The sequence below is a fragment of the Electrophorus electricus genome, chromosome 24 (assembly GCF_013358815.1).
Source record: "Electrophorus electricus isolate fEleEle1 chromosome 24, fEleEle1.pri, whole genome shotgun sequence".
Classification (NCBI taxonomy): Eukaryota; Metazoa; Chordata; class Actinopteri; order Gymnotiformes; family Gymnotidae; genus Electrophorus; species Electrophorus electricus.
This window is the reverse complement of record NC_049558.1, coordinates 8127421-8155361: the sequence shown is the minus strand read 5'-3', so window position 1 is coordinate 8155361 and position 27941 is coordinate 8127421. Positions and strand designations below refer to the sequence as shown.

Below are 27941 nucleotides of genomic sequence, written 5' to 3'. Positions count from 1 at the left end.
AGCCAATTCTTCACTCTAGCCAGAGATCTCAGTTGGGCCTGAAAAGGTTCAGAAGTTGTCAGAAATGAGTTCAAGGCCTGTAAAAAGAAGCCACAGCAATTTATAACCCATGCCGTCTCCTGGAGAGTTTGGCATGTCAGTGGCAACCAATGGAAAATGATCTGAATTTATTTTTTTTGCCCCCCCCCCCCCCCCCCTTGTGGCAGCTTGGAAATGGAAGAGTGGGTGACCCCCCCCCCCCCCCTCAGCCACCCCCCAGCCAGCTGGAGCTGAGAGGCAGCTTGGCAGAGTGGCTCACCCTGCAGTTAATGTGAGCCTGATAACACTCACTGCTGATCCCCCTCTCGGAGACTCTGAGCTCAGGCTGGTCGGAGTTCCACAGAGCAGGAGCTGAGGGTTACTAGAAAGTAGCATGAGAGAAGCAGATGAGAAAGACATCGGGTTTCATGTCTAATAGTCAAAGAATCCAGCAACCTCTGCAGGCGCACCGCCTCACGTCTGGGTCCCAAAAGTACTTTTTGGAAAAAAAAAGCTTTTAATGTTGTTGTTTTGAAGCACAGCTGTGAATAATTTTTTTTTATTTGACCTGCAAGGTGAGGGTATGTTGTTCTATCCTTGTGTGGAAAAGTCATCTATGCACAGCCTTACTGGCTGTTGCTGGATTTAACCTGATGTCTGGCCATTGTTTTATCTTGCTGAAGTACTTGTCAACACAGGATTCATTGAATATAGATCATAGGTGCATGCCCGACTGATCCCAAGGCATTTGTATTGCTAAATATAGCACATCACTAACTGCGCTTGTGAACCAGGGCACTGGCTTCTTAAGTGCACAGGATCTGGCTCTCGCTCTCTAGAAGTGACACTGTTACCTAAAATAAAGTGGCTCTCACTTGCATCACCAACACACTTCTAGTGCCTCTAATTTCAGTCATGGTACTTCAGTGCCATTCATGGGGTTAACGTGCAAGTGGACGCGTATTCCACAGTGTTGCCGCTTAAACATTGTAAATCCTTTCATATTAATTTTAAGAGTTACTTAAAATCGACCGACTTGGATTAAGAGCTATAATCAAAGCAGAACACAGATGTTGCACCGAGTATTGGTATTATTTATACAAACGGGGGGTTTATATAGAGTTAGGGCAAGTTTGGTGATATCCGTGTTAATGCTTATGACTCAGACTCAGTTAATCACCAGGTTTAGTACACGTCTTGGAGCAGGGAAACCACCAAACTGTGCTGACCTCTGCCACAGCAGCTCCGGATCCAGGCACCTCGGATATTAAGTGACTGCAAGGTTTCGAACTCCTCTGAAGGCCGAATCTTACCCTGTCATTACGTGGAACGGACCGATGCTGTAACTGACTGCTTTTGTCAGACCTTTCTCATACAGAGGTGTGTACGTACGCTGACACACAACATCCCTCACTGACCTGTTGCAGCCGATTTTAGCCATGACAGACGAGCATATTCTGGTTCAGTTGGGGCCCTCTCTGACTTTTTTTTTTTTAATCCCAGTCTGTGCAGTGGGTGTACACTGTAGATCCCTTACGATGGTAAACACGGCCTCCGTTTTTAGATAAGGTCATTATACAGTGACCTTACAGCGCAGCATGTTCAGGGACAAAGATTTCCAACATTGAAATGAAACGGAATTCACATTAAACTAATCAGTATGTAAATCTAAATATTTAGCTCATGGCAGGCCTGAGATATAATTAGACACTGGAATGAAAAACCAGATCCAAGTTACAAACCCCGGACTCCAAATCGAGCAGACAGCTTGGCTCTCATGACTGGTAAGGTTACTTTTCTGACAATTTTATTAAGGACAGCTTACACAAATGTACCACTGCTCCACTGCAACAGGTCAGGAAGCATACAAGTGATCACAACATTTCTATTTACAAAGGCGCAGCGAAAAAAAAAGGACAAATGTTAACGTGACATCATGAGCACAGAAAAGTAGATCAAAATACCCCCAAAGCATTATTTACATAACATTTCACCACCACATGAAGTACCCCCCCCCCCCCCAAATAAGACCTGTATCTTTGCAAATGTCTGTATTCAGTAAACAAAAACCATTCTCTGGGGTAAACAAAGCAATTAAAGACAAAAATCATTTGTGGGAATTTGGTCGTCACATAAATCCACTTGTAGCAGCCAATTAGACTCCAAATAAATAAATAAATAAATAGAAAGCCAGGATCACTCTAAAGAAAACATTACGCAGTCTAACTGGAGGCCCACAGTGGCTTGCATTACCCATTAATGCGCCTGATACGTTCCAACCAAAGAACTTTTGTTCTTTATAAGTCGACAGTGAAACTCACCCATAAAGCATTATAAGACCACATGAACGCTAAGTGCATGCCGAAATTTTACATAAAGCTCACAATGGCGTCCCTAATGTGTGGTGAGTTCTGGCATTTGGGGATACCGGGATTTACTATATGGTGACCGGTGAGCAGTTTTCGACCTGAAAACGAGGACATGTTCAAAACACTCAAAATCGTTAGTCGCTCTTTTAGAAACAGAAGCTAACGGGGGGAGATTATTTGGTGGCAGGCCGGCCCATAGCAAGGGCCCAAAAGCAGTAGTACTATCACATGGTTAAGCGTTTAAACTAGACTAGTCATTAAGAGTTTGTCGATACCAACAGTGCCTCGTTACGTCGCACGTCATAACCGCACAAACGTTAGAACATTAAAGCAATATTAACGAGCTAGATAAAAAACCCACATCACTACAATTAATATAGACAAATAAATTAAGAAGAAGTAGTGAAAATGACTGATGAGATCTACTTGATAAGGATTCCACTTGTAATTCTGGAATAAGAAGCCTTTTCACGTCACTGAATTGCTGACGTTGATGTGCGTAGCGCGTGGTGAGTACACAACACAACCACGCACTTCTGAACGCCATAAGGAAGATAAGGGCATAAAGCGATATGGCAGTACACACTGCCCAAGTCAGTCTTCAGTAACGATGAGCGAATTAACAGCAGGACACCTGGCACGAACTGTGTTAGTTTAGCCTTAAGGGTGTTAATGCAACAATTTGTTATTAGTGTTAAATCAGTTCCATTTCAGCTAGGGCTCAGGTTAGGTTTGTGAGTGCAGGCATGGTTTTGTGTCTAGTGCTTATTATAAAATGGATAAAGTTATGCTTATATAGCGCCTTTCGAGAAAGTCGCTCTACAATTAACACAAAAGGCTTTATATCCAGTCACACGCCAGCGAGAAGCAGCAGCCAACTCTCGACCGTAAACGTCAGTCCCCTGGCGGACTGAATCGGATGCAGTGAGTAGAGAGAGAGAGGACAACACCCAGGACAGAGGGCCATCCACCACTGGGCACTGTGGGAGGAAACCTGAGACCCTGGAGGAAACCCACACAGACCCATGGAGACCATGGAAACATCACCCCGCTAGGGACTCAAACCCAAGACCCCAGTCGTGGGAGGCCAACATGCTAAACCGCAAGCCAGCACGCTGCCCAGATGGTTAGGAATACTTAAAAGAGAGAGAGAGAGAGAGAGAGAGAGAGAGAAAAAAGAAAAAAAGAAAAAAAACACCCCCTTTAACTTCTCTCCCAGTTCATATAGAAACGATACTGCCTGAATATTTGCTTGCCCTTTCGCATCATATCAACACTGACAGATTTGGACTGTACATACAAACTGTACTGCACATCATACAAAAAGCAATTACATACGCGTCTTGCGTTGATTTTCCATGACCGCTACGCAGCCGAAGCCTGGAATTTTCATTCCATGCATCTCATGTTATGTTAAGTTGCTAGATGAGATTATATTTGTCTGAAATGGTTTCAATGAAACAATAGTTTTCAAGACAGAGAGGGAACATTAAGCACTTAGATATATAACTCTGAACAGGTCAGACTGATCGAACCAGCAGGGCTCTCCGGAGACAAACCTTGTGGTGTCACTCACGTTGGCATCATTTTTTAAAAAGCAGCTATGAAGGATCTTAAGTTCCTGCTGCCCAATGCGAAGCAAAGAGTTATGGGAAAACAATTTGCATAAAATCTTCTCAAGCATCAGTGAACATCTGCTGAAGGTTCAGAGGGTATCCAGGCAAGCCTGCTAGGCACTGAAATGGATTTTGCTTGGGAGTTGAGCAAGAATAGTCCAGCTGCAACTACATATGAGCTCCCGTTACAGTCTTGACGTCGTTGGGCTAGTGGCTGCACTGAGATTCACTGTTCCAGGGAATAACCTCCTTATCTTCTCTCCTTGTAGGATACGCTCGCCGCCGACGTGTGCATGCCTGCAACAAGGACCTCCTAACCCAAAGTGCTCCTCTAGGAGCTTCAGCTCCTCCTCGGAGTCCGAAGGTCAGAGGTCGGTCACTTTGTTCTCCACGGCTGCGGCTATCTGCTGAAGCCTGTAACCCAGTTGCATCTTCTGAGCCGTGGAGTCGTCCTCTAGAGCTGTGATGATCTGGTGGCCGGGGAGGGGAACAGACGAAAAAAAGACGATCAGGCTGAGGAAGGTCAAAGGCCAATCGGAGGTCAGTGGACGCAAGTGAAACTGGACGGACTCTGATATCCCCTCACCTGATCGTAATATTTGTTGATGTACTTGTATAGCTCATGCAAGGCCACTAGGTGATTCACCTCACTCGAGTAGTTCTGCAAGGCAGGAGACATTTAGGCAGCAGACAAACGGCAAAATACCTGATCGATTTGCTAAGGGTGGCAACAAGCGCTCTCGCCATTTCCCCATTTCTTCCATGCTAATTAAATAAAGAGATCAGTGCAATCGATCTAGAACATTCCAAGGAACACAAAGGACGGATGCCCCTGACCCTGACTACTGGAAGCAGATAGACTGTTGGGAAGATAAAAACGGAACTGCTCACCCTGGACAGCTCTGCCAGGGCCGAGTTCATCTCTTGGTCACTGGCGGAGATGGTCTGCTTTATGTCTGCGTAATACCTGCAGCGACACAAGAGTGACAGCGGTCAGACCGCAGAAAGGCCTCACGTGAGCCGAAGCAGAAGAGCATGGAAACGCACTCACTTCTCCACCATCTGTTTGTAGCGCGGGATGTCTCGAGCATACAGCAGCTTGTTGATGGGCGAGTCCTGATTGGAGCAATGCACAGATGAGAGGTTGAAATCGCACCCACTGCTGGCTCCTTTTCTCCATCTCTGATTGGCTAGCTAAGCCTTGTAAGGTTCTGGTCCTAATTGACTCACCCTGCCCAGCTTGTGGTCGGCTATGGTGCAGGAGTCCATGAAGGTCTGGGCAATAACAGACAGCACTGCATCCACATTGTCCGAGGCCTGAACATCGAAGATGAACTGTGGGTTCTTCAAAACATTGATCCAAAACCTCAACGGCAGACTGTAAAAACAAGATACGCACTGGTTAAGGTTTGGCGTTTTCGTTATGTTTTATTAAAATAAGGTTTATTTTTGCTTTTCAGTTATGACTCATTACACAACTAATGACCCGGTGTGAAGTTGCCGAAGCCCTTGCCTGTTTGTCTTCCAGATGTGGATGGTTTCTGGGTCTGTAATGTTGTGCTGTGCTGCTTGGTCGTCCAGGAGATCGAAGAAATATTTCACGGCCAGGGGAACCGGCCGACTGGTGCTAAGGATCACGGTGAACAAGTCATCCACAAACTTCTGCAGAGTTCCCTGGAACAAAGAGATGGGCAGCTGGAGTATGCACGCGTGTCCTTGCTGGGTTGCGTGTGCGCGACTGCGCGTGCTCACGCGCATCTACCTTCATCGACAGCAGGCGTGTGAGGTAGATCTCCGGGATGGCCTTGGCTCTCTCCCGTTCTCGCTCTCTCAGACTGCCTCGCCGGTGCTTGGACATCTCGGGCTCCTCGCTGGCTTTCACCAGGTGCCACAGCCTCGTCACCCCTTCCTCCCCATCCTCCAACATGGGAGTCTCTGACACAGAGGGAGAGACGGGAACACAGGGAGAACGACTCGGACGTGCAGGAGTGTTTGCTCGGATACGCAGTCGGACGCTGGGAGACTCACTCTCTCCGGGCACATAGTCGTGACTGTCGTGGTGGACTTGTTTGGACTGCCGAGACACCAGGGTTACCGTGGCACCATCCGGAACCTGCACGGAGCAGATTAGAGTCGCTGTAAGAAAACTCAAAACAATCACCAAGGCAACTGCATACCGATAAAGCGTCTTTGATGTATATAACCAGAATTGACTGTTTTACATATATACTAAAAATAATAATTGATACATTTTACCTTATAGTGCTGCAAAGTGTTGAGGCGTTTCCATGACCCCTGCATCACTGAGGTCAGGTCTTCATCAGACAAGATCAGGTGACCTGCCATCCCTGCTCGCCACTCTACATTAGCAATGGAAGAGGTTGCAAGATTTCAGGTGTTGCCCTTTCTTAAAGGGGTCTTAATAATTTCTTAAATTAACACAGTATCCATTAAAACTTCCAGTCTGACTTCAGAGCAAAATCACAGCACTGAATGAAACTTGGAAAGTGGAGAGGCATCATGGATCTGTAACACACTGCATTTGTCAGGCTACTTCTGTCAGTGATTAAAAAAAAAAAAAGCTTAAAACATTTCTTTACTTAGCGCTTAACTAGATTTTATTAATTTTTAAAATTCAAATTAATTACTTATTATTTAAAACTATTTCTTTTATTTTTTTGCACTATTATCATTATTATTATACTCCTTTTTCTCGTTGCTTTTATTTGTTGCATTTTTTATTGTCTGTTTTATTTCTTGGAAACATTTTTTCTTTGTTTTATTTTATACTGTAAAGCAGTTTGAGCTTCCCTCTTAATGTATGAGAGCTAATATATAAATAAAGCTTATCATTCTTATTATTTTAAGGCACAAGTCATGCAAACATGTTTGAGAATGAAGGGATGGATACGTTAACTGGCGAAAATACTTTTTTATAAATAGAGGATCAATAGCTGGAACCATCACGACATGCTGCTGGTGTGTCTAACATTCATTAATCATCAGCCTTGGTGCCCCTCTGCTTTACGGTCCGACAAACACAGCTACAGCACATAAGGGCCTGTTCTCAGACTTTATATTCGTGAGAGTGGCCCCACTTGGCCTCTGCTCTTACCCAAGTGCACCGAGTCTGTGGAGGGCCTCTGTGAGTACGACGTGCCTTTCCACGTGTGCTCCAGGAGCTTTTCCTTCACCTGTGTGATGGTGTCACAGTCCAGCACTTTAATAGGAACCGTCTGAGACTCACTAGCGCCCCCGCTGGTTACCAGGGCATTCAGCGTCTGCGGGACAAATCGGCATAAAGATATATTTGGAATACGTGAGAAAACACCTTGCGGTCTGCTGTTAAAAATATTTCTCCGTACTGTTGAAATGAAAAAGGCTTCTCCTAACGTTTCGAGAGACATTTAGACGGCAGTTGCTGTCAGCAAGAATTCCTCGTCAGCGACAGCGATTAAACACTTCGGTAACCTGATTACAGGATGCCGTTCCGTGAGATTAAACACCGATCTGACAGACAGGGAAGAGAAGCCACGTGTCACGCACTGCGTTTCCTCTGACGAGAGATTCACAATGACAGCGGCGTGACGCCACACCCTTTACAGAGGCCGTGCGTCTCTCACCAGCGTGCGATATTCCACGTCCTCGCGCAGCAGCCGGTTGTCGTTGAGTGTGTACTTGGCCTTGCCCGTCACAGCATCCACGGGGCCCTTGTCCACCTGGTGCTTTATGGCTCGAAATAACATGTATAGAGATTCACCCGCCGAGTCCTACATTGCAGAAGACACCGCACATACAGAAAGAGCTGAATGCTCATTCACATTAACTGCCATTCCCACTAATAATGTTGTTGTTGTTGTTGTTGTTATTATTGTGATTATGGTTATTATTATTAATATTATTATTACTTTATTTGTACAGAAAGAGCAGAGCAGCAAGTTAGGATGGAACCAATATAACACTAGGGAAGAATAATGTTAGATTATGGCAAATAGAACTGCAGACAACAGCAAAAAACCCACAAGAAGGCTACAAGAAAAAAATAATGTTTGATCTTTGTTTTAAAGCTGTCAGCAGGAGATACCTGCCTCATAGCTAGTTGGCAGAAAAGGACAAACAAACAAAAGGTCCATTCACAAGACAGCATTTGGTCATCTTAAAGTCTGATTTGGAAATCAGATCATCAGATGCTGCCACTACCAAACCAATTATATGTTTAAATATCGTTAGCAGAGCTTCCTGTTCCTGAGGTGAAGGAAACCAGCATTCACCGAGGCATGATTGACAGCTCAGATCCAACAGTAACACCTAGACGCCCAAGTCCAGGTCTGGACTGTAGACTCCTGGACTCCAAGTACACTTAAGCAGACATAGCTAACAAAACGATGTTTACTTATACGCGACTTGTCAGTGAGCCTTTCCCTGTCCATAACTGTGGTGCGTTTCACCTTTATGCTGATGTGATACGAGCCGTTTTGCTGCCTCATGTGACGTCCCTTCTACCAAATGTACCGGCTCACTCGAATAAACACTCGGCCTCGGCGGTGTTATTTGCCTCTGGCTCCCTGCCATTGCCCCATTACCCCACCTCCCTCCCTGCCACTGCCCCAGAGGCTGAGGCATAAGGAAGCGTCATCTAAGATAACAGCGCATTGCCTTCCTGTTAAACAGATTAAAGACAGTTTAGGCCAAGTGGGCTAGAACGAGCGCCTGTACCCATCCCGTTAGTAATCCAGCCTGACGGTTGTGGATGTGGACATAAAATGCCGGATTAGCATCGTGCTAATCTGGGTGCACGGGAACCGGATGTCTGGAGCTCACCCGGAGGAAGGAGTACAGGCAGATGCTCATCCAGTTGGTCAACAGCTTCTCCACTACCGACTCGGTCCTGCAACAGCAGAGGAGACGAGACGAGACGAGACGAGACGAGACGAGAAGGAGGAGGTTTCGCCGTGAGTCACACAAAAAACAAAACAAGACTAACACGGTCACGTATACAAAAAGGTCCTTAAGACGCACGCGGCGGCGGTGCTGGGTGAAAGACACAGCACGGTGGAGGCTAACTTGGACGACGAATGTGCCGTCAGAGAGCTGACCTGCGTAGCATGAGTTTGGGGTTCTTGCAGGTGTACTGCTCAACCAGGTGACCCAGCAGGGTTTTCAGGATATCGGTGAAGTACTCCAGCTTCCCGTGCAGTGCCACGGTGAGGAGGGAGGCCACGTAGGCGCGATCCCGCGGAGAAAAGGTCCTCTGGCCCTCCAGGGTGTGGATGAACTGCGAAAAGGGTGCAGGAGGGGTTCAGTCACACCGTGCCAAGTGTGCGGGGGGGGAATGGCCCTGTTCCGTGCGGCGCGCGTGTTCAAAAGCAAGCCTCGGACCGCATGCTCAGACTTGTGCGTGGGCTTCGTCTGGAGAGGGGGCTACCTTGGTGAGGAAGAGCTTGCTGTTGAGCAGGTTGGAGAGCTGAACGAGGCCCTGCTCTACCGTAGCCCGGCGACAGGCAGGCACGTCCAAGTCTCGCCTCAGCGGTGACTCCCGGTGGCCAGGGAAGAAAATCCGATCCGCGTAGGAGCGATAGTCCAGGAATGGGATACCTGAGCCCACCAAGTCACTAGACATGTCCATCATCTCAGTCATCAAATCTAGGAAGAGCAAGACGGAACATGGGGTTATGAAATGGCCGCTGGTACCATATCGAGAGAAACGTAGACCGTACGCTGCGTCCACCGGAGCAGTGTACCTGTGAACTCCTTCTTGCAGCGATCCCTCACGCTGGTCTCCAGGTTCTCCAGCTGAATCTGGACCTTCTTGTAGTCTCTCAAAGCCTGCTTACTCTTCCTCCTGTTCACCGTACATATTGCACACGGAAACTTACGCACGCGCCTTCACAACCCAGAGAGTTAAGTGACTACCGGGCTTGTTGGCGTACCTGTATACGAGCACAATGACCAGTACGATGAGAGCCACAACTGAGGCACCAACCCCCACCCCCACCTGAGCCTCCAGAGGGAACATGGGCTGGCCATGGGAGTCATACTGCACCCTGCCCAGGGAGAAGTTCAGATTCCCCATCCGCACCTAAACACACACACACACACACACACACACACACACACACACACACACACACAGCATGCAATTTGCATATGGAGCATTTAAAGATAGTAAAACATATCTGATTGCACTGGTACTGGCCCAAATGATCAGAATGGAAATCAGAATCAGAACCTGCTTCTTGGCCAAGTACGTTTCCACATACAAGGAATGTGACTTAGTGAAATTGGTGCATCAGTCAGAACAAAGACAGAAAACAGAATACAAACAGGTAAAACAGTAGATACTATACTATAAAACTATACAAAGGAATGGTGTAGGACCATAGCGTAACGGACAGCACTTAACAAACCATAGACCTTACGAGGGCTACTGCAGTTAGATGTGGCTTACATGTCAGTGTGATGTAACTAACGAACGCATGCATTCCTCCCAGTGGACGTTCATACATTCCAGAGCATGAAAAGAAACCAGATGGGGGTTCCAGGGACTCACGGTGAACTGGGGCAGAGCATCCGGGCCTTCCCGCTTCACGCTCACGGGCACGGACGGCTGCTGAGAAGGAGGCTCACAGTACAGGTGGTTCCTCGTGAGGGTCTTCACCGCACACACCCCATCTCCAATCAGAGCCACCACCTCCTCCTTTAAAATGGCCAAGTCCAAATTCTCTCCCTGCATCCAAACGGACAAATCATTCCCTCCAGTCTCAGGCTAATATAGGGTATAGTGATTAAAGTCGGGTTGTAAAAAGGAAATAGTTTAAGTACAGATATTTTTTAGCTTTGTCGCCAAATCTCAGAGCAGTACTGTCACGTTACAAGAAGTGTAACATGTGTCGCGGTGTGCTGTACCTCCACAGCTATGATACTGCCAGGTTTGTGGCGGTATGGTTTGCCGGGGTCATCCCTGCTGAGCGGGCGGAGGATGGGGTTCGGTTCGTACACGAACGGCCTCCCGCCGACTCTCTGGAAGTCGAAGCGGAGGTTGTCCAGCAGGAAGTGAACGGCGACAGCGGCGTGACGAGCCTCGGGGCCCAGCGCGGGCGTGGGGCACAGGAGCAGAGTGGAGGTGTTGAGCATGCAGCGCTCCTCCATCTGAGGAAAACACAGCGTAAACGCAACTGCACTGTACCCTGGGATACATGGTCAGTGGAGGGACCACACTGCAATTCATATCTATACATGCACGCATGTACACACACACACACACACACACACACACTCATTCAAAGCCTACCTGTGTGACATCACAGAAGCTCTCTTCAGGACAGCCGGTTTCTGGAACTATCCGCCGTTGCCTTTTGAGAGGCCAGAGCTTGCTCTCTCTTCCCGAGTGACCCTCGCTCTTCCTCTTCCTCCTCTTCCTCACCTGAAAGGGCGGCTCCAGGGGTCTAAGGGTCACGCGGATGCGAGGTTCCTGGACCACGTCCAGGTTCTGACCATAAACTCGAATGACCCGACCTCCACTGCGTGATGAGTGACAGTTTGGGCCCATGCGGTGAGGAACACACGTACTGATTACACCACCTTGGACACTTTATTACGGGCAACTATTTCGTTCTGGGTACAACCCCCCTTTCTGCTTACACAACAGCCCAAAGTGGCCAGAGTATAGATTAAAAAACTAATGCAAACATCATGCATCAGCCCTACCCATCTCATATCCTGCACACCACTGTTGTAAAGATGTTTCGAGGTGCTGAGGTATTAGGTATTCCTGAGCTACTGCTGAATTTGTAGGTTACCAGTCTTTTTTTTGGTTAATTCCATGTACTCAGAAGTTAACGGACTGATAGAAATGTGCTCTCTGCACAGTTATGCCATGTTCCTAAAGGTCAATTTGATCAATGATTTGCTTAAAAAAAAAGGAGAAGTGATATCTGTATATTCTGTGCATGTATTGTATACAGTTTAAGGCTAAATTTGTAAGTCTTTAAATAAGAAGTATTTACAAGTTGTTATTATTACAGTGATTACAATATTTTTGGTATAAATGTATTTTGAAAGCGTGCAGTTAACATTTGCCCTTTGGTCAAAACCAGGTCACTGATGGAAAAGCCAGTAAATGGTGTGTAGGGGATATAAGCCATACAGGACTACTGCTCCACCACAGCCTCAGTGAACATTACTAGAACAGACCAAGGCCAAAAGGTACTACCTTATTTAGGCAAATGAAGTTTTTTTTTTCCCTGCATATTTCCGAGGAATCTTGGAATGAGGACATACCTGAGGAAACTTTTAGAGGGAAATGCGTTGGTGATGTTGGGGTCTGGGGTGTAGTGATACAGGGCTGTCTTTAGATGGCGCTCTGTTCTTCCAAACTGTACACTGACCCCATGTTCTCCTGTTTTGTTACTGCCACTGGTCACGCACTCAATTCGTTCATCTTCCCATTTAGGAGAGCTGTAAACAAAAGAATTGAACTCTCCATGGTCATAGTCACCCTCCCTACTGTAAAAACCACACCTCACGAGTAATATTAGATTTAACTGTTGCTAAAAGAGTGAGGCCAAAAAAGGCAGCGCAATGATAAATAAGGTACGACTGAAGGTTTTTTTTAATGCTTTTAGAGATTTAAATTTTAATGATAAATATTTTTTTAATTGTTTTAATATGTACCCGTTAAAATCCACATTAAAATGCGTGTTAATTCAAGTCCCTGGTTTCTTGCGTGACTGGTAACCTTTAGCACTGAGCAACATTCTGCTCTTCTTCAGTTTCTCTGTGGGCTTAAACACATTCCAGTCGGACGATCACTGAAATCTTCAAGCCCCAGATAAATTTCCTTTATGAAAGCAAGAGACACTTCAGATGTTCTGCTAAAAAAAGGAAAGTGGCAATCTCTGCTTTCTGTCAGCTTTTATTACTCCTGCTTATGCTGAGGTTTGCAGGCAGACTTGGCATGAACCGTGGCAAATGTACACAGCTCCCAAAATCAAATCAGATATCAAAGCCTACTACTGTTCAAAGCGCGTTCCGAATAAACACAAAATGCGCTAACATTCATGCGACTACACCTTAAGCTTCCCGTTTTCGAGAAGGAGGTTTATTAGTCTGAATGCTTAAACAATCGCCACACTGGAATGTATTTAATCACGGTGAGGAACTGTAGCGGAAAACAGTGGGCACGTTCCCTGATAGTTTCCCCATGCGATCATTTTAATAACATGCAAGTAATCAGCAAACTCGTCCTTTAATTCTTGATTGTGTAGTTATTCAAAGGCTCCTATAAGCTTCAGTGTGAGATACTTCAGTGGGTCTTAATTTACATGTCGAAGAGCGTTGAATGGCGCTACTCACATGAGACAGGGAACTCCACCAATCAGCACTCTGATTTCACTGGCCTGGCCTGTCATTAGGCCCCGCCCCACAATGGTGAGTAATGTGCCTCCTGATATTGGGCCTTTTAGTGGAGACATGCTCAGTAAGACTGGGTCCTGAGAGAATCAGAAGGTCGATATGCTTGAACCAACCAGTTCACTAGAGTGTGACAATCTAGGGTAAGCAAGGTGACTGGATTTAGATTAACACAAGTCTGGTTAATTTGTAAAATGGTACACCATAAATCTGAGGGGTCATTTGTGTACAGGGGTCAACCTGCTGGGGTGGGACGAGGGGACGGTTACCTGGTAGTGGAAGTGCTGGGCTGACTGTCCTGACCCTCCGCCTTTAACCTCCACAGAAACCTGTCCTCTTCTCTCGGCACCACTTACTGTGGTCTCACACACGATACTGAACACGAACAAACACACACACACACACACACACACACACACACACACACACACACACACACTAATTCAGCAGAAGTTAAACTCCAAAAGCTTCTGTTATTAAACCAGAAGTGTCAAAGTACAGGTGTCTCCTGTGCTTACAGACTAAATAAAAAAATACTTAAAATAAATAAGTATTTGTTTAAGTATTTCCTCCACCGCTGACTGGTGGTGGTTGGGTTTACTAGTTTGAACAGACAGTGTAAATGTATTCAGCGTATACCTAGAAGAGATCTCGTATCGACTAGGGAGGACTGTGCATGGCGCCCCGGCAACAGTGACGGAGTGCTGGATGTCCTCTGTCCTCTGACCCAGGTTGGATCCAGAAATGGTGATCAGAGTCCCGCCTTCTACTGGACCAGACAGAGGCTCTATCTACCACACAATGACAACATTATCAGGGAGACCTGGAGAATGCACGCACACACACACGCACACACACACACACGCACGCACGCACGCACGCACGCATGCACGTACACACACGCACGCATGCGCCACGCACGCATGCACGTACACACACACACACACGCACGCATGCACGTACACACACACACGCATGCATGCACGTACACACACACACACACACACGCACGCATGCACGTACACACACACACGCACGCATGCACGTACACACACACACGCACGCACGCATGCACGTACACACACACACGCACGCACGCATGCACGTAAACACACACACGCACGCATGCACGCACACACACACGCATGCACATACGCACACACGCACGCATGCACATACGCACACACGCACGCATGCACATACGCACACACACACACACACACACACACACACACACACACACACACACACACACACACACACACACCAGGTGGATGTGGGGCGCAGGGCAGATGTGCTGGATGTGGGCGGTGCAGGAGTCACGGTGGACGCAGCGGGAGCGGGACCCCTCGCACCACGTGCAGTCGTAGAGCGGCTCGGCTGTGTAGCAGCGGCTGCAGTCGGCGCGCCCCACCGAGCAGTTGTACAGCCTCACTGTGAAACACACGCACACACACAGCCGAGGTGACCAACACAAACGGCCTGCAAACACACTGCTTGACAGGAAAGTCCAAGCAGGGCTGCACGGCGCAATGTGGGGGGTGGGTGGGGTTCTCAAATGGCACTCATCTACTACCGTGCAAGTCACGAGGACGGTCCGTCACAAACGAGTCGCGCCTCCTCACAGCAATTGTAGCGTTGTATTCATCCACATCCGCAAAGTAGGAATACTGAAACACACAAGGGCACGTGCACACACGCACAAGTTTCAGTTTTGCTTCTTTCAGAATCTTGTCCATACTCCAACACTGGAGTCTGAAGGACAATTGCACATAAGTTTATTCGGAAAACCACCAGGAGACTTTGTTATGAATTCTGCGAGAGATGATTGGTGGAGCTGCAGCAGACCTGGTGGAGCTGGCAGGTGATGTAGAAGAGGAAGGGCCGCGTGTCATCCACCTCCGCAAACGCTGTGACCACCACAGACGTGCCCTCGATGGCCAGCACACACTCATAATCTAGGTCCACATCCTGAGAACATGCACACGCACACGTGCACACACACGCAGACACAAGAAAGGTTACAAATCTCTTATGAGCCTCTCCTAAAGTGATGGTTCTATGTAATATTTAATAGCTAATAGCTGTAATGTTATGTGGGAAGCCACCTTGGTTAACTAGAATCACTTCCTTCCTTTGAAGGCTAAATCGTACTGGAAAGCTGAACGTTGACATGGATGATTAATTAAAAAAATAAACAAATAAATGTACTTATTTATATATACACACCAATTCTTGCTAGCTACATTAGCTTCATAGTTCAAATGCAAAAGTACCCATCACATTAATGGCAGACACCAACATGTCTGGGCTAGCCGACTGTACTTGGGCCAAGTGAAAAACTGGGCAAATTTAATGTCGTGAGCCATTCTGTTACGGTCCAGATACAGTAAATTCAGTGAGTGTCAGTGAGTACAGTCCGTACAGTAAGTACAGTATTTTTGCTCTGATGTAATCTTTCTTAATTTAAATAAGAATCTTACTGGTGTCTCATAACAGAAAAGTTTAAGCTGTACATAAGCTGTGCATAAGTTTAATTAGCATTAGTGATCACACTGCTTGGAATTCTTTAAATGACAGACAGCTTTAGTTAGATATGTATGTCCATTCCCCTTTATAAACTTTGGTGATCACGAGTCTTTTAGTCCTTTGAACATCAAAAACATAGATTTCATTTTCATTAACATTCATTTGCCTTGGAGGCCAAAGGGAGTGACACTGCAGTGTCAGGTTGGCGTGTCACGTCTCACCTGGTACAGGTGCAGGTTGCGTGCTACCAGAGTGATCTTCCTCTCTGTGTTTATAGGCAGGAGGGAGGACCCTTCAACACTTTCCACACAGGGACAAGCATAGACTCCCCCAGTCACCAGCAAGTCTTCCTCGCCCTGCACACACACACACGCACACACACACATGCACACGCGCACGCGCACACACACGCGCACACACACGCACGCCCTCTTTAAACCTTTTATGACATGACTGTGAATGTAAAATATTTAAGCAACAACAAATGAAATAAATTCAAAAATGTTTCCTTTACTCATGGCTGCTTGTTTCAAGTTGATTCTATTGCACAAACTAAGCTTAATAACTGCAAGTTAAAACACTTCGTGCTTGGAAAGGTTTCTCAGCTAATGGAGTTATGGAACAACGTGAAGTTTGGGAGGAAGTCCACACCTGAAACTCCACCCTCCCCTCTCTCCATGTGAGGAATCTCAAACCACACCTGAAACTCCACCCTCCTCTGCACATGACTACAGCCTAAAGTTCACTCAAGAACACCCCCCTCACACACACACACACACACACACACAATCTCCCAGTCACCTCTGCTCCAATCCCTATAGAAGGCCTGGTCTGAGTTTGTTAGGTTGTTGGAAGAAGAGATTTCAGGAGACGAGAAAAGATATAAATAGAAGGAAAAATGAAACACACACATAATCTGATCCCTGAGCCTAAGTGTACACATGCTCGGCCATTTGATCCCTCTGGATGAGCCACAAATCAAGCATTAAAACGTGCTTGTTAGGTATGTATCGTTCGCGTAACAATGTATATCCAAACTGCTGGCCAATAACATGTTCTTAGAATCACTGGGATTGGTTCAAATGGCCTCGGCTTGTGCAGCCAGCCGGATAAACCAGACTCACCGCGAGGAAAAAGTCGTCTGGGTCGGACTGGTAGTCCGTGTCGGGGGCCTGAGGGAAACTGGCTGAGTCGTGACCCGCCTCGCCGTCTCCGGACGGAGCCGAGGCCGAGGACGCCGGCGGCCCCGTCTCCGGGGCCGCCTCCCCCTCATCGGCCTCCCCAGACCAGAGGGTCACCACGTCGGCCGAGGGGGCGGGGGGCGATTCCCCGGAGGGCCCCGCCGGGCTGGGAACTTGGACTGGCTCTACAGCCGACTCTCTGTGGGGCAGATCAACGGGAGCTACCCAGGCAGTCCCTTTACCTTCTACGCTGTCGTTAAGGAAAGAACGAGCCCCCGCTGCTGTGACCGGAGCCTGTGCGGCCAGGAAAGGCGCGGTATGCCGTAGGGTGGTGGGCGTGGTCGTGGGGGGGGGTGTGCTCATGACAGCTGGGGTAAGGATTGTGGTTGGTTCTGCAGTGGCCGCGGGGAGAGTAGTCAAGGCTACGGCCTCTGTTGTTATGGAGGTTTTGGTCAGCGCCACGGTAGAATGCATAGGAGTGGCTGACGTGAACTTATCAACGACGTGGGTCGTTTGGGGAGTAGAGGTCGGAAGTTGGAACTTGGAGAGGGGTCAGGATGAAAAGAGGGAGAGGACAATAGGAATATGGGATGACATTAGTGACGAATGTGCAAAGAAAAACAAAGCATTATAGACACTTGTTATTATGGACAAAAATGTTGACAAGACAACAATGATGAATGTGATTACTCCTAGACGTTTTTAACAGCAAGCAAACGCAAATCAGTAGAACTGCTCAGCTCTGGGGCTAATCTATTCTATCGCACTTCCATTGCTACTTACAAAGAGAATTTGGGAAACTTCAATAACGTTCACAAGCTGCCACGTTTACCAAACGTTTTGTCGAGCCCCGTCACGCTCACTTACATGCTGGTTGTACACGAGCACTCCTTGGTCACATGTGGTCTTGTGTGTGCACACGTGCTGATGGACGCACCAGTTACACCTCCAGCGGCTGCTCACACACCCCGTACACCTGCGCCAGCAAAAGAGGGAGGAAGAAAAATGTGAAAAACTTCAACGATCATCCGATCCCTTTTGGGAATTCCAAGCCAGCCAAAGAGCAATCCAGGCCAGTTTCTCGGGGCCGGACCCTTCAGCCTGGATGAGCGCAGGGAGCTCAGGCTATGGGAAGGGGAGGATGGCCAGAGAAAAGCCTGGTTAGCTAAATATGACATTTGTACTCATTTTGCCAGAGCACGTCTGTTACTAAACCAGTCTTCCTCAGTTGAACTGAACGTGAAGAATGTAGAGTTTTAACAAGCACTGCAAATCTGAACAGTCTACAGTGTAGAATATATGGCCAGTGTGTGCATCAGGAGAGGTCAGGTAAATATAAGGTTGTGTGTCCTTGCAGAAATCATAAACCTTTCTTTGCTAAGAATTTCATAATTTAATAAGCCACGGGTACGCTTATTTCTGATAACTTGGTGTCCGGGACAGTTGTTGTGTGGCTTTCACAGGGAAGAGCACAGTTGAGAGGGGAAAGAGTCTTTCTCTAGTACATTTAGCATGTAGTCTTGGTGATACTTTTTTCTAGTTCATAACTTTACAGTTGCAAATTTGTGGGATCTTGCACAAGTGAACTTGCATGAAAAGGTAAAATAATTATGAGCAGCGATCAGGCGCAGGTTAAAGTAGCCAACTGTTCACATGCACCAAACGCGGGACGGGTGTGCGAGGAACTTACGGCATGGTCCCTGATAGTTCCTGTACAAGAGAGCAGTCGTAGAAGGTGAACTCTTGCATTGCCACGGTAACAGCCCCGAAGCGTAGAGACAGAGTGACCGACACGAAATCTGTCACGAGAGACAGACAACTAGTAAAACTCCATATCATTATGTCACTGGAGTGTAATCTCAGTAGACTACAGTCCGTAAGAAGCCCAATCCCTTAACTATTGATTACCTTCACCTGTGCCTACTTAATCCCACAGGAACACTCTTCCAGGGCTAAGTTCTTAACCAGCTGGAGATCTACCGCCAGTGCTGTTGTATGGCTGTGCTGTATGGCTGCGCTGCGCTGTGCTGTGCTGTAAGGCTGTGTTGTGATGTATGGCTGTGTTGTGCTGTATGGACGTGCTCTATGACTGTGCTGTATGGTTGTGCTGTAAAGCTGTGTTTTATGGCTGTGCTATAAGGCTGTGCTGTATGGTTGTGCTGTATGGCTGTGTTTTATGGCTGTTCTGTAAGGCTGTGTTTTATGGTCGTGTTTTATGGCTGTGCTGTGTTTTATGGCTGTGTCTGTGGCTAGCTCGCTGCTGTGCACTTTTATTTACGCTTTTGTCTGGAAGTATCAAGACGCTCCCTGCGCCTGTCACAATGCACACTAAATATTTGCCACTTCCCTTTGAAAGAGAAAATGCCCTGGGTATCCCCATCCACATGAGCGAAATGTCAGAATAACAAGAAAAGCAAGTCTTGTCTTTTGGATTGCCCTTTGGTATTTGTTCGCCCGATTATATATTACTCTCTGGTTTCTGCATTTTTGGACCGACTACGGCTAAGACGTCTTGTTCCTGTTCTGTGTTGTGACTACTCTTTTCAGTTTTTGGTCTATTTTATCAAAACATTTTCTTACTACACTCCACAAATTTCTATCCTGTCTCGAAACGTTACATTAATAACGAAGTTAAACTCTGTTTTAAGACGAAGTCATTCTATACTGATTTCAGCATAGATGATTAGCATTAAGGCACCATGGATGAAACACACAAGTGTTGATTTATGTACGACTGGTCTTAGTAGCTTAGCTGGACCTTTCATTTGACACATGTATGTAATGTTACTAAAACTACTTTTCCCCATTAGCATAATATTTCTAAACATTTACTTTCCTTATCAGATGCAAAGAAACTGGTCCATGATTTTCTCATCAAGAGTGAACTAATGTAATGTCTTCTAATAGGATGCTGTAAAAATTCACTAAATAAACTCATACAGAAAGCAATTCAGACCATATCTTTCAGCTCTGCACTGGCTCCCAGTTTCACATCGATTTTAAAACTCCTTAGCTGACATAAAGTGCTAAATGCCCCATATTATCTGAGTGAATTCATTGCATAGTATAACCCACCTCGCCTACTGCACTCTCAAAATACAGGGTTTCACTAAAATTAGTAACAGCCACCCACCCTAGTCCCACTGGACTAAACAGCCCCCCCACCCTGATGCTCCACATCTACACTGAAGTGGCTATTCTGACTAAAAATATAATTTAACAGATGGGCTGGCCAAAAATCATACACAATTCAGCAATGACCACAGATACACATCTGTCAGTTTCACAATGGGCACTGCGCAGCTATTTTAAAAAACTGTTTTTGTGGTTGCAGCTGGGGAATTTCTCCACCAACTTGTCAGTGTGCAACTGAAACCCTCTACCCTGTCCTGGAGGTACTGGAGGTGCCCTGTGACCAGGAGGAGTGGAGCAGATGACCATGGTGCCGCTGATGAAAGCTGTACTCCGCGCCTCCTCAAAAAAACAGGAGTAGGCCTCCCCCTCAGACAGGCTGGGCAGACCAGGCACCTCCATGGCCACCTAGGGGGACAGAGTGGGTCATTCACATTTTGTTCAATTCAAAATCAACTGCCACATCAGTCTGCTATTTCAAGGTTTGATGATCATGCTGTCTTAACGTTCATGACAGAGCACAGAGCAATAGCGTCGAGTGTTGCTCCTACGTTCTTCTGCACTCCGAGGCTGATATTGGACTGGCTCAGTGACTCCACCCTCAAACACTTGTGCTCCCCATCGAAACTCCACAGCCAATGGCCATCCACCGAGCCCCGCCCACATTCGGAGCGCATGCCGCACCTGTGAGGGTGAGAAACGAGGCCAAGGACGCAGAGGACGAGGTGAGGAGAAAGAGAACGAAACCAGATAAGCTTTGGAATTCAAGTGCAGTGCATAATACAAGTCCTGTAAATCCATGATCAATTTGAATCAAATTGATGGTTGGAAAGACAACACTTACTTCCCCTCGAGGACACACCAACCACAGTAGGGATCTTGCGCCTCAAGACAAGACTGACAATCTCTATGTCTCTCACACTCTGCCACCGGCCTTTTCTCTACCTGCACACATGATCAGAAACATATCAGACACACACACACACACAAACAATAACATAGGACCAAAGAATGATGCTTTCCCCACTTTCACTCATTCTGCTGTATGTCGGAGTGACAGGTCACGTATACAGCACTATATAATACACCTTACACGTCATAATTCGTAGCACTCACGGTATTACTGGTCATGATGTAGAGGTGTGTCTGGGAGGCGTCAAGCAGCAGGTCTCGCTTAATAGGGGAGCCGGCCTGAATGGGAACAGTGGAGTAGTTCTTCACCTCTCCAGGCCTGCCCAGGAACACCTAGGGTGCAGCACAGAACCGGACACAAACAGGGAATACAGTAAGGCTCTAGAATGGACTTTGTCAAGGATATAGTTGGCGTTCCATGTACAACCTGTCCCTGAATGCCAGAACACACACACACACACAGAAAAAATAAGCGCACTGAACGCATCATAAAAAAAACGCATTTGTGGATTTTGTAGACATGATCGTCTGTGGAGAGGAGCCGCGCGTCCCCGGGTCTGGAGAAAACCCGAGGCCGATGGCAACAGAATACATCCGTGAAAGGTGCCTAATGCCTCCCGAATCCTATCAGGAGCGGAGTAGGTTTCAGGAAATGAGATTACCCGGCCCGGAGAATCCCATCAGCCAAGCAGGTGACGTGGTTGCGAGTGTCAGACACCTCAGCCTAAGAGCTGTGCAGGGGCCTCCCTCCCCCGTTCAGCTCAGACAGGCTTAAACGCGTTACCATCGACCCTCTGCCAGATACTGCAGCCCACGGCCAAAATCACATGCGCTTACGATGCAAAACTGACTACGGATACGACCGTTCGTACTTGGGGACAGAGCACGATTTGAGTACGTGTGAGAATAAAATATATATGCGTGTGTGTGAGGGTGTGCCTGCTGACTACGGAATTTGCTGTGCTGACTTTGGTCTAAGACCGAACCCACCGAACACAAGCCTTTGATCCAAGGCCGAGCCGAGGATTAGAAAGGAATGGACTGCATGGTTAATGCCGCATACTGACACAAGGCTGCCTGATCGCGGATATTGCCTGCGGCTAAGTTTATTGCCTGAGCCTCAAACAGGAAATATCATTCGGACTGGGCTTAACGGTTGCTCCTGGGATCTGAAAAGCCAGAAACCCCCCAGTCGATTTGGCTATGGCACTGAATTCAGCACTCCTCCAATTAGATGTGAAGCCATGGCCTTAATCAGATGAGCGGTGAGCACAGTGATGTAGGATTATTCACGGAAATGTGTGTGTCATTTAGGCTGGGTCCTGTACAAGCACGTCCAAACAGGTAGCAATGCACATACAGGAAGTAGGAAAAAAAACTAGCACAGACACCACCATATCTGTGCAAAGAAGCACCATCGGTTAGTTACCTTGTGCAAGTTTCCTTTGGAGTCTCCCAGAAAAGCAATGGAGTGGCCCTCCCTCACGCTGACTGCCACAGCTGTGAGACGAGAAGACGGGCTGTCCAATACCGCCTCGGCTTCCACTGGCTCCCGGCTGGCCATTGGACTGGGAGTATGGTCTGAGCCGCATGGGTAGGCGTTCAGCGTGTCCTAGGGGCAGAGAAAAACACACCCACGTTGTACTGCACGTGCTCTGAGCACAGAGAGCAAACCAGAACTTTCCTAGTATGGTCGACCTGAACCCTAGCTACCTGCCAGCATCACATCCTGCTGGGATGCATCATCTCTTGGCTCGTGTCTATGTACTGTAAAAATCTGGGTTATTGTTGGAGTCATCAAAATCCTCTTAGCTCATATAAGAAGATTTAAATAAGATGAGATTATCTTTTGCTAAGCCTGGTGTACGAGGTGCTTCCTTTAGGAATAGACAGACTGTGATGTCATCCTGCCCGCCGTGTGGTTTAACCTGTACCGACCAAAATCTATAATAACCATAATTTGCTCGATTTTGTGTGTGTGTGTTTGCGTATGTTATTGTCTATGTGCGTTTTATTTAGTGAACACAACTATGTGGTTTCGCCTATTCTGGGTGTCTAATTCTTGGGATTTTCCCATCTATGATGTCAGACTGCTTATGTACATTCTTTGGTTTTTAATTCCAGTTCATGTCATTCAAAACCTTCGTTTCTAAGATCGCTCCCCCGCCCCCCCAACAGGATCTGTTAGTGTATCTTAGGCAAGTGGGTTTATTGATGTTTAACGACCTCGGGACCGCAGGCCGGAACTCTGGCTGGCCAGCTGGAAACAACGCTGGAGTGAGGAGACTTATAGGCACCAATGGGCCTCCTCGCTGTAGATCTCTGATTGGTCGAGCAGCCTTGTTAGGGCTGAATCTGAACTCTGGAGATCTGTGACTGGTCGAACAGTCTTGTTAGGGCTGATTCTGAATTCTGGAGATCTGTAATTGGTCGAGCAGCCTTGTTAGGGCTGAATTGGAACTCTGGAGATTTGTGATTGGTCGAGCAGCCTTGTTAGGACTGATTCTGAACTCTGGAGATCTGTGACTGGTCGAGCAGCCTTGTTAGAACTGAATCTGAACTCTGGAGATCTGTGACTGGTCGAGCAGTCTTGTTAGGGCTGAATTGGAACTCTGGAGATTTGTGACTGGTCGAGCAGCCTTGTTAGGGCTGATTCTGAATTCTGGAGATCTGTAATTGGTCGAGCAGCCTTGTTAGGGCTGAATCTGAACTCTGGAGATTTGTGACTGGTCGAGCAGCCTTGTTAGGACTGATTCTGAACTCTGGAGATCTGTGATTGGTCGAGCAGCCTTGTTAGGGCTGAATTGGAACTCTGGAGATTTGTGACTGGTCGAGCAGCCTTGTTAGGACTGAATCTGAACTCTGGAGATCTGTGATTTTGTCGAGCAGCCTTGTTAGGACTGAATCTGAACTCTGGAGATCTGTGACTGGTCGAGCAGTCTTGTTAGGACTGATTCTGAATTCTGGAGATCTGTAATTGGTCAAGCAGCCTTGTTAGGGCTGAATTGGAACTCTGGAGATTTGTGATTGGTCGAGCAGCCTTGTTAGGACTGATTCTGAACTCTGGAGATCTGTAATTGGTCGAGCAGCCTTGTTAGGGCTGAATTGGAACTCTGGAGATTTGTGATTGGTCGAGCAGCCTTGTTAGGACTGATTCTGAACTCTGGAGATCTGTGATTGGTCGAGCAGCCTTGTTAGGGCTGAATTGGAACTCTGGAGATCTGTGACTGGTCGAACAGTCTTGTTAGGACTGAATTGGAACTCTCTAGCATGCCTGCTCAACCCTCCTCAGTCAGCATCACTCATTTAGACGACCATGACATCTAGGCAAGAGTAATCTGTGTCAGATATAATGATATCTGTGTCAGATATAAAGGCTAGTGGATCATAAGCAACACGGGCTTTTTCTGTTTTCAAATATAATGGCAGATGGCAACAGTTGATTCCCTTTTACTCTTAAAAAATGGTATAATTATATGACTAAAAAAATGTGTTGACTTGGGTCAAGATCTTTTGTAAGTTATGATAAATACCATACATGTAAATGTAAATCTAAGTAGGACAGCTATAACATGCAAATGTTATATTGAAATAACAAACCCCAGGGGGAAATAATCCAGCATGTTCTCACCATGGGCAGATTAGCGCAGCTGGATTTGACCTCGTACTCGATGTATGCCACCCTAGCGCTTCCATTGTGGCCATGCTGTGTGTAGCACAGGTCCCGCGTGGCATCTATACGCCGGTCCATTTCGTCCAGACCGTAAACGCAAAGTGCCGACTCTTCACTCGGGCTGCTGGCGGCGTTGAGGGGTGTGGAAAAGACCGCCATCAGGACCTGCCCGTCATCCGAGTCCTTCCCGCCCACCTGTGCCGCCTGGAGGAGGTTGTAGTGCTTCCCAGGCGAGCCGGAATGACACGCTAGCGGCACCTCCACATAGGAATAATAAGCCTGGTCTTCCAGACACACCCGCGCGACATATGACCTGTATTCCCGCGAAGCCGCTTTGAGGTCCCGCCTGTAGAAGAGGAAGTAGGCGTGGCCATGACGCGCGAAGGCGGCTACGAAGTTGTGGTCGTACTCCGAGAGGCGGCCCGCCACGGCCAGTTTGGCTGTCTCCTCGTAGGAGAAGACGGGCTCGCCTGACAGCTGGCGAGTGGAGATGGGTGGGTGACTGCTCGTGTAGCCCCGCCCCACGTAGAGGAGGGGCGGGGCCCCGTCACGCGGCCTCGCCACAAGCCCGACGGTGGAGACGGCCGGGTCGTTGGCGGCGACGTACTGCGTGTCCACGGGCCTCGCGGCCGAGAAGAGCACGCGGCTCACGTTGGCGAGGCTGCGTTTCTGGCACGTGCCCTGGTGGGCGCTGCCGCACGTGACGAGCTGCAGTGAGTGCGGCTCCGCCAGCAGCAGCTTGTTGTGGTTGCTTGCCAGCCGCGCCTGGGGACAGCTGTCCGTGGTAACAGGAGGCAGGCACTCCTTGCTGTCTCTCACGGGACCTGTCTGCTCCTCCGCCTCCAGGCGCAGGCCGTCCAGGCCGGCCAGCTGGTAGAGGCGGTCGCGCGCCCCCACGTAGAGCGTGCCCACGGCAGGGTCCGGGTGCAGGGCCAGGTGCTGAAACACGGTGTCATTGGAGGAGAAGCGGGGATAGGGTGCGCCGGCTGCGAGGAGGAGGAGGAGGAGGAGTAACAGGAAGAGGAAGAGAGCCATCCCACGTTGCTCTGCAAACACACCGAGCACAGAATGCAAAAAGGAGCATGGAGGGTACCATGACAACAACATGGAACATAGTAATGGAAGTCCTCGTGGTAGTTGGAAATGACCATCTAGCAACTATCTAGCAGGCATGTTGTGGCACACACACACACACACACACACACACAAATTCTGCAAGTGGATCTAAACTCCAAACAACAATAATTGCTATTTACTCCCTCTTCTTTAATCATTCTCTGAATCATTTTTTAAACGATTCCTACCATTTGTCAGAGACAGTGGGTTCGGGTGGCTTCTGTCTTCTTGGTCATCAAACAGTGTAGCGCATGCCCGTGGAAGCCTGCGGGAGAACCGCACACTTTAAATTTGAGCCTCCAGAATCAATCGCGCGAAAGCTGCGCCGCTGATAAGCCCGGCAGGCCGAGCGGAGCGCCCCTGCCCTCAGACAGATTCCGGTACTGTAAATTACAAATCAGCCCACACCAGGCGCGGCACGCCGACCGCTGGCCGTCTGCCCATGCCAGCCTGCGCTTGTTTCACTGCTTCTTATCGATAAGATCTAACGATTGACAGCATAATGGAGTGCCCAGTTTCACCCGTCCAATCTCCTAATAAGGGTGACCGACAAGTCAAAACACCGAGAGGATCCGGTTTTGGAAGTGTTTTTTGCTGTTTTTTAAATGCAAACACTCCCCAACTATTTCTCTCTCTCTCTCTCTCTCTCTCTCTCTCTCTCTCTCCTTTTCTGTCTCTTATTTTCTTCTCCTCTCTCCCTCCTACTGTCTGCTTTCTCGCTTTCTTCCGTGAACTTTAGTCAGTTCGTCGAGAAAGAAATACTATCGTCCGTTCTCAGACACAGGCTCCCTTCATATGCATGCGCGCAGGCACACACGCACACCCCCCCCCCCACCACCACACACACACACACACACACACACACACACACACACACACAGACAGACAGACACGCACAAAGCAGGATGGAGAAAGCAGGCCTCATTGTAAGGAATGTCATTGACCCTCGGACGTGGGCTGGAAAGTGAAAGCAGGGTCAGCGCTTCGCCCAATCAAATATTAGCGTTGCTGTCGGTCCACGGTGCCTCGCACTTAAAACGCACCGTCCCGCGTGTTCTGGCAGTCGACGGAAGCAGGAGAAGGAGAAATGGTGGACAGACGGCCTCCATTTTAACCCGCTGAAGAGAGTCTTCCACGCAGCACCTCCTGCGCTTCCCACGACGACGCAGGATGAAGAAATGAAGGAATGCGGGTGCTCCGTCGAGCAAAAACCTGACATGTTTTTAAAAAAAACAAAACAAGAAAAAAGAAAACAAGAATGTTCTTCCACCAGAATCAGTACAGACAAAAAGAGAGAGCGTGATATGGGGAGGTCAGTTAGTACACGTCACATGACAATGACTCTTTAATACCACCGACAGGCAGATGTGCTGTAGATTTAACACCACAGACGGTCAAGGCGAAGATCTGGTCCCACCTTCCGCAGATCAGTCACGCCGACATTTGAAAAAGCCAGAAGCCTCGACGGAGCAGAGGTTCCCCTCCAAGAATGACAAGTACTTCTAGCCGGGCCTGAGCAAAAGAGCCTCCCGCCTGTCAGGCTGAATAGGCCTGGCCTGAAAGGCGAGCATTGTCTGGAGGCATTCCCGAGGGCATGGATGCCGGGGCACGGCAGAGCGAGGCCGAGCCGGCCAGGGCCTTCTCCCGTGGCGGGAGAGGGCGGGAGGCTGACCCCGCCGTCCCCGGACCCGGGCGCTGGCACTGACCCCAGATTTTTATGGCCCTCGGCAGAACGTATCGCCGTCACGCCTCATTGGGCCTGACAAGGGACACGAGAAGTTGCCACTCGGGGTGATTAAGGAACCTATTTATCGTACCCGGGGGGGACAATGTGGCCATTCACCGGGGCAGCGAGAACGTCTGAGCCTGGTTTACGCTGTGGAAAAAGATGACTTTTCAAATCGATGTCACTGGAAGGCAGGCCGGAGCTGAGCAGCCTATGAGGTGCTGGCAGGTTTGGGCTAAAGCTGAGGAACGTTCGTAA

At 48.1% G+C, this 27941-nt stretch overlaps 1 protein-coding gene across 3 annotated transcripts in view; it reads right to left on the bottom strand.

Moving 5' to 3' along the window:
* Positions 1-2043: 2043 nt before the first annotated feature.
* plxnb1a (plexin b1a) overlaps positions 2044-27941 on the bottom strand; it is a 43430-nt gene continuing 17532 nt past the window's right edge. The window contains exons 1-38 of one of the 3 annotated variants that reach the window (XM_027008408.2): positions 27001-27376; positions 26146-26222; positions 24800-25887; positions 22598-22780; positions 21373-21501; positions 21101-21201; positions 20808-20940; positions 20508-20664; positions 18815-18923; positions 17992-18100; positions 17068-17664; positions 16165-16299; positions 15263-15385; positions 14991-15084; positions 14682-14848; positions 14054-14205; positions 13684-13789; positions 13358-13494; positions 12284-12460; positions 11295-11523; positions 10910-11152; positions 10554-10730; positions 9934-10082; positions 9745-9845; positions 9429-9646; positions 9100-9278; positions 8825-8891; positions 7627-7773; positions 7119-7284; positions 6260-6363; positions 6032-6116; positions 5766-5938; positions 5517-5677; positions 5234-5381; positions 5055-5119; positions 4895-4970; positions 4590-4664; positions 2044-4473 (exon numbers count right to left, since the gene is read on the bottom strand). In XM_027008408.2, the coding sequence (XP_026864209.2) occupies positions 4369-4473; positions 4590-4664; positions 4895-4970; positions 5055-5119; positions 5234-5381; positions 5517-5677; positions 5766-5938; positions 6032-6116; positions 6260-6363; positions 7119-7284; positions 7627-7773; positions 8825-8891; positions 9100-9278; positions 9429-9646; positions 9745-9845; positions 9934-10082; positions 10554-10730; positions 10910-11152; positions 11295-11523; positions 12284-12460; positions 13358-13494; positions 13684-13789; positions 14054-14205; positions 14682-14848; positions 14991-15084; positions 15263-15385; positions 16165-16299; positions 17068-17664; positions 17992-18100; positions 18815-18923; positions 20508-20664; positions 20808-20940; positions 21101-21201; positions 21373-21501; positions 22598-22780; positions 24800-25887; positions 26146-26222; positions 27001-27176 (6618 nt within the window). In that variant the 5' untranslated portion in view covers positions 27177-27376 and the 3' untranslated portion in view covers positions 2044-4368. Of the gene's footprint in view, positions 4474-4589; positions 4665-4894; positions 4971-5054; positions 5120-5233; positions 5382-5516; positions 5678-5765; positions 5939-6031; positions 6117-6259; positions 6364-7118; positions 7285-7626; positions 7774-8824; positions 8892-9099; positions 9279-9428; positions 9647-9744; positions 9846-9933; positions 10083-10553; positions 10731-10909; positions 11153-11294; positions 11524-12283; positions 12461-13357; positions 13495-13683; positions 13790-14053; positions 14206-14681; positions 14849-14990; positions 15085-15262; positions 15386-16164; positions 16300-17067; positions 17665-17991; positions 18101-18814; positions 18924-20507; positions 20665-20807; positions 20941-21100; positions 21202-21372; positions 21502-22597; positions 22781-24799; positions 25888-26145; positions 26223-27000; positions 27377-27941 lie in introns of those variants that run through there. The other 2 variants (XM_035522307.1, XM_035522309.1) reach the window with 2 other exon arrangements.